At 39.1% G+C, this 11,212-nt stretch overlaps 1 protein-coding gene across 1 annotated transcript in view; it reads right to left on the reverse strand.

The window, feature by feature from the left end:
- Nucleotides 1-2,347: 2,347 nt before the first annotated feature.
- Stxbp5l (syntaxin binding protein 5 like) overlaps nucleotides 2,348-11,212 on the reverse strand; it is a 290,875-nt gene continuing 282,010 nt past the window's right edge. Inside the window, exons 24-26 of the mRNA XM_021209026.2 lie at nucleotides 6,449-6,560; nucleotides 4,538-4,758; nucleotides 2,348-4,394 (exon numbers count right to left, since the gene is read on the reverse strand). Of these exons, the coding sequence (XP_021064685.1) occupies nucleotides 4,353-4,394; nucleotides 4,538-4,758; nucleotides 6,449-6,560 (375 nt within the window). The 3' untranslated portion in view covers nucleotides 2,348-4,352. The remainder of the gene's footprint in view (nucleotides 4,395-4,537; nucleotides 4,759-6,448; nucleotides 6,561-11,212) is intronic.

The following is an 11,212-nucleotide window of genomic DNA, read 5'->3' on the forward strand; positions in this document are numbered from 1 at the left end:
CTAAACTTTTTAGCACATGCTTCCTGGAATCTTGCATATGAGAGACAATGTTCAACCTGTTGGTTGATGATTATCTCAGATACCTGGGTTGTGCGGATACACAGTACGACCACCTAAGTTGGAGCTGAGTTGGTGAAGAAACTGCGAAGCTGTTGTTTCTCCTAACACACTGAGAGCTGGACTGGATCTGATTCGCTGGCTTTCTATGTCATTGCTCTCTGTGAATCAGTGTGGTCAGAGAATGGTGTTTGTACACTCCCCCAAGGAAGCCTGTGGTACAAAGAATATCCTAGTCCTAGGTCAAGGGAAAAATCATCTTTCTTTCTGGGCTAGCTTCACTTTATTATTCTGTCTAAATGCCTGACAGCTTAGTATCTCAAAGAACCTACCTTAATTTTCAACCAATATTGGGCCTAAATCTTACTTTTTATTTTCTCAGTCTGGCACAGATAATGGGTACACCTTTAAAATGCTATTGGTGGGACATATAAAAGGGAACTTTACCTTTTAAGGTCTCTTTACATTTTTGAAGAGTAGAGATAGATTTTATTGAGAATCAATTCCAAAGGATTTGAGAAATGTTTCTGTGATAGAATTGCTAGAAAACTTCTCAGTTTTGTCACTGTACACTTGAAGCTGATGTCACATAATGACCCTCATGGTGCCTGAGTGCTAAGTCTGAGACTGAGAGAAGCTAAGTCAGAAATGACCATCTTCAGGGGACTGAAATACTTGCTAAGTCAATCGCCCTCCCCAAACCCAAGACAAATGGGTGNTTTCACAGTGGGATCATTGCTTACATTACTGTGAGAAGCAGGGAAACAAACATGTTTTTTTTATTATCGATGAATAGAATAAAAGGTTCATTTCTGCAGGAACACTGGGAAAGGCTTCTCTGTTGAGGAAGGAATAGGGGGTAAAGTCACCTTGTCCTGATGGTGTTGCACAAGCTGTATCTCCAGACGCCAGTTCATAGATATAATGTAATTTGATGGGAACCAAGACTCAGGGTCATCTTCTGCAGCACTATTAAAGTTTCTGGGGTAGTTTTTCTTATGATCCAAACAGAAGAGACATGAGAACATGAAAAAGATTATATGTATCAACATTACTCATTTCCTTAAGTTGACAATGATGACAAAAATGGTGGTGGTGGTGGTGGTAAGGTGATTGTGTGTGTTTGTGTGTTTGTGTGTGTGTGTGTGTGTGTGTGTGTGTGTGTGTGAAGGTTAATGCAAAAGTTCAAAGAGAAAAATCACATCCATGGTTAAATTACTGTTATTGCTACCTCTGAATTATAAAAATAATTTTGATACAGTAAAACCTCATTAATTTGGATTCTGCTAATCATTGGTTTGTGGGATCAGTTACCCTTATATCAAGAAAGGATTCGGCAAACAATTTTGCAAGCATATTTAAACTTTAAATATTTATGAGAACTTGTTCTTTTCAAGCATGGCAGAAGCACCTACTCCAAGTGATGTCTATTCATAAACTTTTGATGGATTTGCTGGAGCCAGAACTTTAAGCATGTCTATTGTGAAATATGGATATCCTTTTGATATATTCTCTGTGTGCTTGGAATTAATCTACATATTGTTAGTTCACTGATTCTCCAAAAATTTACCTCTATTGCATATGAATCACACACGTATTTAGGGCAGGACTTCTCTTGCTAAGACAATGTGCTCTTATTGTATGCTGTTTTCTGTAAAAACATATCATGTATTTCATAGTCTGTCTCTTTAAATGATATAAAATAGTAGCTCTCAACTGGAAGCAATTTTGTCAAAAATTTTTTTTTTTACTGTTATCACTAGAAGATTCTGACTGACATCTAGAGGGCAGAAGCCAAGGACACTGTTAACATCCCAAAGAATTTTGTGCTAATGGTGCTGCTTTTCAGAACCCTTGCTATAGAACAAGTGTGTGTGTGTGTGGGGGTGGGGTAATTGAGGATGAAATCCATGATCGTGAACATGGTGGACAAGCAAGCACTCTACCCTGCACTACATCTCTAAAGCGAGTTACACGTTACAGGGAGTTTCTGAGATAGTCATTGAATTCAACGCTACTTTGGATTGGAAATCACTATTTCTAAATAAAAGAAATATCTTATTCTTCTGGTCATTTTAAAATGTAGAAATGTTAAAGTACCACTGGGTGTTCTGGTGCATGTCTGTAATCCCAGCATTGGGAGCCAGAGGCAGGTGGATCTCTGTGAGTTCAAGGCCAGCCTGGTCTAAAAAGAAGTGAGTTTCAGAACAGCCAGGGCTGTAACATAAAGAAACCCTGTCTCAGAAAAGCAAAAACCAAACCAAAACAAAAATAACACATAAACAAGCAATCAAACACCCCCCACACAAACAACAACAAAAATTCCAAAAATGTTAAAAATCAGAAACTTAGGTCCTTAAAAAGAGATCTCATACATTTTGTGTTGTAATTTGGCTGCCAATGTTTTCCAGGTCCTGGCTTTAAATTTTGTTAATATTTTACTGTATATATTGTCTGTGTATATTGTGTGTATATATTTCCAAGCCAAGTCCTCTTATAGTCATGCTATAACAGGAGGCAGATTTACAGACAGTTTTAAGAAACCAGAATTTAAGGACTCTGATAAACGCTACTCTAGTGTGCATTTTCTGGTTCTTTTAATCGTCTTTGCTTTTTCTTCAAAATCACTGAGAAAAATTAAAAGGAAGCACCACTTCAAACACAAATAAAAGACAAATGAAAAGAATAACTTTGTCTATTAAGTTGGATTTAAGGAAGTGTCCATATCTTAAACACAAATGTAAATCCAGTAAGACCTCAAAGCCCAATGAACGCATCACATAATTTAAGACTTTAAAAAAACAGGAAGAGCATCCTGTGACCCTGACCTCCAAGCATGTTCAACCGAGCGAGTGGGAATCCTCCTCTGTCTTCCCTTGCAGTGCTTCTCTGCTGGGTCATGACGGGCCGTTTTATCATGCTCGAGCCGATCTTTACCCTTGAGAGTTTTTAGAAGGTATTTGGAATTTACCGACACATGCCTTTGACTTATATTAATCAATCTAGTGACAAAGCTATTGATTTTTATATCATTAAATTATCTCTGGATTTGTGTTACCCATATTGATGACTGTGGCCAGGATAGCTAAACAGCTCTACATTTCGTCAGAGTTTCCAGCAATAAGTGCTGAACCCTAGAAGGGTTTCTAATGAAAGCCCTTGTGCATCAGAAATGTGATGAGTCAGAATCTCTTTCCTAGAACATTAGCTGAGGTTTTACTGAATCACTTCAAAGACAACGACCAGTTTGGTCTGTGAATATCAGGCTGCAAAAGCACCTTGGGATTGTAGACCCTATTGGGTTTGAACAGTAATATACTGTGTAATTGGCAGATAAGGGTACAAATGGTGCTTTAAAAATATATCGTTTTGGAAACTAAAATTGGGGTGTGTGAAATTCCACTCTTTGTGAAATCAGTTCTCAAAGCTAACTGCACTGTTACTATAGTCTAGTTTCTGCAAACTTATCGCCACCTCCTCTGTAGAGTATAAACCAGGCCGAAAAAATGCTTTGAGGTGATTCAACCCTGCACAGTTTATGACTAAAACTAGGAATTCATCTTGAAGGTGGCAGACATGGAATGACAAGTGTTGGGGATACTTCACTATCCTGGCAATCCTTGATTATGAATGAGAGCTGCAAATGATGTGAATTACTACAGAGAGAGAAAAATGCAATCAGATTCTTGATGTAAGAATTCAGGAATGTCCTAGTATACTAAGGAAAGTTTCAGATGAGAAGAAAATTCTGGGTATGTTTTGATTCCTTTCAATTGGGTAGGGCAAACACACTTAAAATGCACTGATATCTTCTAATGCAGATTTTAAAATTGTTGGGTGTGGCCCAATTCATGAAAGTAGTTTGCCATAAATCCTTTTCTTCTGTTATAACATGCTTTTGTTTCTTTTCCTCTTAAGATGTTAATTTTTCATGCAAAGAATTTTTTTCATTAAGTGCATTAATGCTTTTGTTTGTACAGGAAATTTCAAATCAAAAGGACTCCCCATAGTTTCCAAACATGAATTCTTAGCAAATGACATGCCAAGATGATAGTATCCATTCCACACGGGGAAAGACAAGTTCGGCCATTATCTTGGGTTTAACCGGGGTTCCAGTCTTTATGTTGTACAGCATCTTTGCCTTTGATAAGTCTCCCTTGTGATAACTTCAGATGGACTATAATGGAACATTTTGTAGAAGAAACTGGCTTCTAGCAGTTGAATAGTGATGCTGGGAATAAATTTGGTTTCCCTGAATAATGGTTTCTCAAAGCAGTCACAGCTTCTTTCGAAGGTTAGAACTGGTACCATTTCTTATCCTTATACTTCAGCATTAGCTGAAAAGAAAAAAAAAATAGCAATCAAAACATGCTACAAACCTTAAAAATGGTACTCAGCAAATCACTACTGAGCTAATCATAATTAACTCTTCAAATGTAATAAAGTTGTACGGCTGCCTTCATTTATTTGGGCAGCTCACCTCATGTGCATGCTTGGAAAATGCTTCTGCACTGGTCATCATGCCTGCAGTCTTCTCTTCCAGCTCGCCCAGACGTTGCCCTCTCTCATCAAGTGCAATCCGGGCTCGGGTCAGCTCTCCCATCACCCCGCCAGCAGCGCCTTTCATCCCTTCTATACTACCTGGTCCAGGAATGTGCTGTGCGAGGCTGCGGGACGCCTTTCCTGCTGAGGCTTCCCCGACTGAAAATGTAAGCCATAGACATTTAAAACATCAGAAATTCATTGTCAAGGGCACCGGGGCAAAAAAGAGACTTATAAATTTCAACTGCTATCATAATTTTCATTCAAAGGATGGCATTTTTGATATTGTTATATAAGTGAGTAAGTGTAAAAGTTATGAATACATAAGAAAAATGCCTAAGGAAGAAACTGGGAGATATGGTTGGGGAGATATAGTTATATGTCTTTATGTGTACATGGTTTACATATGGGGCTGTACTTTCTCACAATATGACAAATTTCTTCTTGTTTTCTTTTGTGCATATTCACATGTGTGTATGTGTGTTTGGTTATGTGCACATGTATGATTCTGCATGTGGCGGTCAGAGGTTAACCTCAGGCGCTGTTCCTCGGGTGCTGTCCATCTTCATTGTTTTCCTACAAAATTGATTGAATGATTTCAGCGCACGTGTGTGTGTGTGTGTGTGTGTGTGTGTGTCTGTGTGAAGGAAATTTGTGGTTTTTATAATATACTAAAAGTTTTCTTGTTAGGAACAGAGCTCTGCTTTATTCAACTTAAGTGAAATGAAGTCCAATATTGCTATCTCGATCTGATTGCTAGATTGGTAGCACAGACCTGTAATTCCAACTCTTGTGAGGTGGAGGAGAGGGGATCAAGGGTTGAAGGCTGGAGTGGTTTACATAGTGAGATCCTTTCACAAAACAAAACACATTATAAGACACAGCCATCATGGCAGAAATTTAGTGAATATTTAGTTCACTATAAAAACAACCCTTAATAAAGCATAGAATTACATCACTGGGTTTTAGTGTCTCATAAAGTTGTATATATATAACTACTATCTGATTTTAGAATAATTTCAGTTTTCCAAAAGAAACTCAAACACATTAGCAGCCATTCCATATTAGCTCATTATCCCAGCTTGGGCAATAACTGATTAACTTTAAGTGCCCTGAGCTTACCTATTCTGGACAATTTACATGGATAGAATCATATAATAGGCGGCCCTTTTCTGCTCTAACCCTCTGATTTAGCATAGTATTTGTTAAATTCTATATTGCCATGTGTAAAACAATATTCCCTTTGTTGGCTAAAATAATATTCAACTATAGGGTGGTACCTATGTCTTACACAGAAATTCAAGAGAAAGGGAGTTTTGATATGCAAAACCAAAAGGTGGTGGCATGGTCTGTAAGCTTAATTATTATTATCCTCTGAAAATGTTTTCTGGTATCTCCTATTTCTTTTTGATTGCTGTTCATGAGAGTATCACTGGTAGATTTTCAAACTAGTTATTTTNCCATGGCACTGATACAATTGTATTATGAATAAAGAATTCATTTTCTAGCAGTAGTTGTAGGAAAAGCAGACTAAAATGCTTTTTCACAATTTAAAAAGCCAAATACTATTAACTATGCATTAAGATAGGGTTGATCTGCAATTCTTATTAGCTTGCTCATTACTTATTTGAATTATTATTATTATTTATTTCCAACTATAGTGACTAATTTTATTCATGTTTAATAAATATAACAATTTAAAAATTACAGGGAAAACTAACATTCAAATTTTGAAATAGTCACAAATTCACTTTGGTCTAGAATTTAAGATATAGTATATTAAACCACACATACACACAAACAGGTCTTCTATTTTGTGATTTTTTTTTTTAGATGAGGATTTACTCACAGAGTTCTTCTCTGTCAAATGTCTGTCCACTTCCACCAAATAGTCCCTTGAGAAAGCCTCTATTTTGGGCTTCTGGTGTCTCTATGGGAGTAAACAAATCTCCTAACATGTCCTGCAGCAATTAAGGAAAAGAAGATTAGAGCAACTAAGATTAAATTAATAGATGAAAAGGTAAGACTGTGATATTGCACTACATCATGAATGAAGACAGCCTTTTCATATCTTTTCCATGTGAGTTTTGCTTAATTTATAGTTTTGACCTTAGCTCCCCAGAGTCCTTAATAAAGGAGAATAATAATAATAATGATGATGATGATGCATGGACAGAAAAATATAAAACTTTAAACAACCCAGCCATGGCTGCATAGAACAGACACTGGGAAATCACATATATGCCATTGTCCTATGTCACTAGCAATTCCTTTGTGGCAAGGAGGGAACAGATTCTTCAATCAACCATTACGTTGAGAAGAGTAGAAAATTCAGCACAACCATATCTCCAAACACCAATTCCACCAACTAAGACAAGATCCAGAGAACCACCGAATCATATGGGCATCACACAATCACATGACCTGAATGAAATTCCTTGGAAATACACAAGCTAAGACTGTGAACCCTGGCAGAAAGGCAACTCTTCCCTAATGAGATGAGAGTGTACAGCTGTGACTGTAATAGAAACATGGGTGTGCCCAAATCAGAGCCTCTGACACTGAAATCCACACAGGATGTATCTGAGTCCCCAACACATTAAAAAGACTGTAGCTGGCCAGCTGGAAATGATTCTGAGGGTTATCACATGTTGAAGTTTGGAGGTACCACTTATTTTTCTTTTGTTTGAATTCATCCAGGAACTTATTTTGTCCTCTGGTTAATTGGTAATTCTTATGAATCATTCTTTTAAACTCTTGTCTGGGATTTCATTGAATTCATCTCACTAGATCAATTACTGTGGAATTGATCCTAAAGGAGGCCTGACCCTGCCTGCCGTCACCTGGACAGACATTCAACCCAGAAGGTAACCTGCTTAAACTCTACTGAGGCCCCTGCATGTTGACAAATCTGCTTTAGCAGATTTGAGCTAGACACAAATTGTTGATGGGGGAGGAGGACTGGGATGAGGCACAGTCAGAGGGCAGACCGAGAGGGCGATTGTATAAAAAATTAAAGAATAATTTTAAACAACCCATTAAAAAAGGGGGTATAGAACTAAACAGAAAATTCACAACAGAGAAATCTTGAATGGCTGAGAAACACTTAAAGAAATGTTCAAAGTCCTTAAAATCAGGGAAATGCAAATCAAACTGACCCTGAGATTGCACCTCACACCAATCAGAATGGCTAAGATCAAAAACTCCAGTGAGAGCACATGTTGGTGAGGATGTGAAGAAAGAGGAACACTCCTAGTGGGCCTGGTGCTGTTCTTGTGAACCAATCCCTTAATGAATAAAGGAGCCAATCACTGGGCAAGTAGGAGGGACTTCTGGGTTGGACAGAGGAAGAAAGGAAGAGAGGAAGCAGGAGAGAGTTAGGTCTTTTTTGGACAGGCATAGCCTGAGGACAAGATGTAGCTATGAGTGTCTCCCAGTTTCAATGGCGGTGGCTCATCTGGGTTCAAGAGAGAAGGGTATGTATGACAGCAAAGCCTGGATTTGCCTGAGGTTCACCACAAAAGCTGTGGGGGATTTGAGGCACGGGGTTGGCATGGTAATGACCCACCAGTGGGAACCTAGCAAGCAGGGCAGAGAGTTGGTGGCACAAGCACAAGAACGTGCCAGTTTGTTTTTTAGTATTTCCCACAATATTCCTCCATTGCTGGTGGGATTGCAAACTCGTAAAATCACTTTGGAAATCAATCTGGAGGTTCCTCAGAAAATTGGAAATAGATTTACCTGGAACCCAGCTACACCACTCTTGGACATAAACCCAAAAGATGCCTTACTATGCCATAGGGGCAAGTGTTCCACTATGTTCATAACAGCCTTATTTGTGATAGTCAGAAGCTGGAAACAACCTAGATGTCCCACGGCAGAAAAATGGATACAGAAAATGTGGTTCATTTACACAATGGACTACTACTCAGCTATTAAGAATGAGGACATCCTCAGTTTTGCAGGCAAATGGATGGAACTAGAAAATATCACCCTGAAAGAGGTAGCTCAGACCCAAAAGGAAATGCATGGTATGTGCTCACTAATAAGTGGATATTAGCCAAAAACAAACAAACAAACGAACATCCAAAACAAAACAAAGCAAAGCAAAACAAAACAAAAACCATACAGAATATCCAAGATACAGTCCATAGAACTCAAAAAGCTCAAAAGCTGAAGTGCCCAAGTGAGGATGCCTCAGTCCCTCTTGGGAGAGAGAAGAAAGCAATCACAAGTGGGAAGGGAGGAAGGGACCTGGGAAGGAAAGTGGGTAGGGAAGGGGGAGGAGGAGGAGGAGGAAGGGGAATCTGATCTTGTATTGGGTGAGGGAAAAGGACTGAAGCCCTGAGGACCAGCAGAAAGAATGTAAACAGGCAACCTCAGGAAATAGGAGGTTGGGGACCCACCCCCTGGAGAATGCACCAGAGATCTGGGAGTTGAGAGACTCCCAGGACTCAAAGGGAGGGACTTAGATGAAATGCCCAACAGTAGGGAGAGGGAACTTACAGAACCCACCTCCAGCAGGATGACAGGACATCAAGTTAGGGATGGGGTTGCCATCCCACAGCCCCAACTCTGACCCATAATTGTTACTGTTTGAAAGATTAACAGGGATGGAAATGGAGAGAAGACTGAGGAAAAGAAGGTCCAGCAACTGTCCAAAGTGGGATCTAGCTCAAGGGGAGATCCCAAGGCCTGACACTATTACTGAGGCTATGGAGCGCTCACCAAAAGGCACCTAGCATGACCACACTCTGGAAGACCCAACAAACAGCTGAAAGAGTCAGATGCAGATATTTACACCAAACCAATGGACAGAAGCAGCTGACCCCTATTGTTGAATAGGGAAGGCTGAAAGAAGCTGAGGAGAAGGGTAATCCTGTAGGAGGACCAGCAGTCTTAATTAATCTGGACCCCTGACATCTCTCAAACACTGGACCATCAAATAGGTAGCATACACCAGCTGATACGAGGCCCCCAACACACATACAGTAGAGGACTGCTGGGTCTGTGTTCAATTAGAGATGATGCACCTAACCTTCAAGAAACTGGTGACCGAAGGGAGTTTAGAGGTCAGGTGGGGAGGGGGTATGGGATGTGGAACAGTCGGAGGGTGGATGGGGGGGATAAAATATGGAGTGTTAAAAAACAAATTAATTAATTAATTAATTAAAAAGAGACTGGAGGCCCCAGGGAGTGGGGAGGTCTGGTGGCATAGGTGTGGGTGGGGACATCTTGGAGATGGGGGTGGGGTGGGGAAGGAGTTGTGGGATGTGGAACAATAAGAGAGTGGACTATGAGAGAGATAAATTCTGAACTATAAAACAAAAGATTAAAGAAAAAAAGGTTTTTTTGTTTTGTTTTGTTTTGTTTTTAAGCAAGAAAGAAAAGGGAGTTGAAAAAGTTAAAAAAGGAGGATGTCGAATCATTTCCTTTTCCAACATTCTGGTCCTATATATGGGAGACCTCAATCTAAATGATTTTCTAGAAAACTCTTACAAATAATAAACCTTTACTGCAAAGTAGCAAGTTACAAGCAACACACAAAAATTAATAGCTTTTCCTAAATGCCAGTAATAAAAATGCTGAGAAAAAAAAAAGAGCTGCCACTTTCACAATATGTTAAAAATATCTCTGAATAAATCTACCTAACAATGCTCCAGACTTCTATAATGAAAACTTGAAATCACTGAAAAGAGAAATTGAAGAAGCCACTAGATTTCAGACATTCCATGCTCATGGATCAGCAGGATATTGCGAGAATAGTTATTTAAACACAAGCAACCTACAGATTCAATGTGTTCTTCATCAATGACACTTTACCAAACAATTTCCCCCCCAAAATTTCCCCCCAAAATAGGAAGGATAAAAGACCAAGCAGCCAGAGCAATTCTGAACAAAAGGAAAAATTCTAGGTGTCACGACCTCTCATTTCAGTTATATTATATATCATAGCTTTACAACTGGAATGTCACTAACTTACAAGCAAACATGCAGCTGGGCAGTGGTGGCGCACCCCTTTAATCCCAGCACTTGGGAGGCAGAGGCAGGTGGATTTCTGAGTTCAAGACCAGCCTGGTCTACAGAGTGAGTTCCAGGACAGCCAGGGCTACACAAAGAAACTCTGTCTCCAAAACAAAACAAAACAAACAACAACAACAAAAAACAAACATGTAGATCAATTTATCAGAACAGAGGGCCCAGAAATAAATCCACTCAGCTACAGTGATGTGCTTTTTTACAAAGAGGGCAAAGACATTTTGCAGAAGAGACAATTTCCTCACTACATGGTGCTGGGAATATTACACAGCCCTTACAGGAGAATGAAACTGGATCCAGATCCTCATCCTGCATAGACTCAATTAAAAATTCATCCAATGTTAATCTAAGACCTGAAATTCTGAAATTGTTATGAGGAAACATTTCAAATTATAGGTATATGCAAGGAGTAAGGATATAAGTGGGTAAATACATAAAAATATTCACACACATACACACCATGTATATAAAACATGAAACAAAACCCAGATTCTCTGGAGAAACTGAATAATAGGAAGAGAGGGAGGGGAGAAAGAAAAAATACATCCAAGAGTGCATATCATCAAAGTATATA

This window comes from Mus pahari, chromosome 12 (genome assembly GCF_900095145.1).
Source record: "Mus pahari chromosome 12, PAHARI_EIJ_v1.1, whole genome shotgun sequence".
NCBI classification, from domain to species: Eukaryota; Metazoa; Chordata; class Mammalia; order Rodentia; family Muridae; genus Mus; species Mus pahari.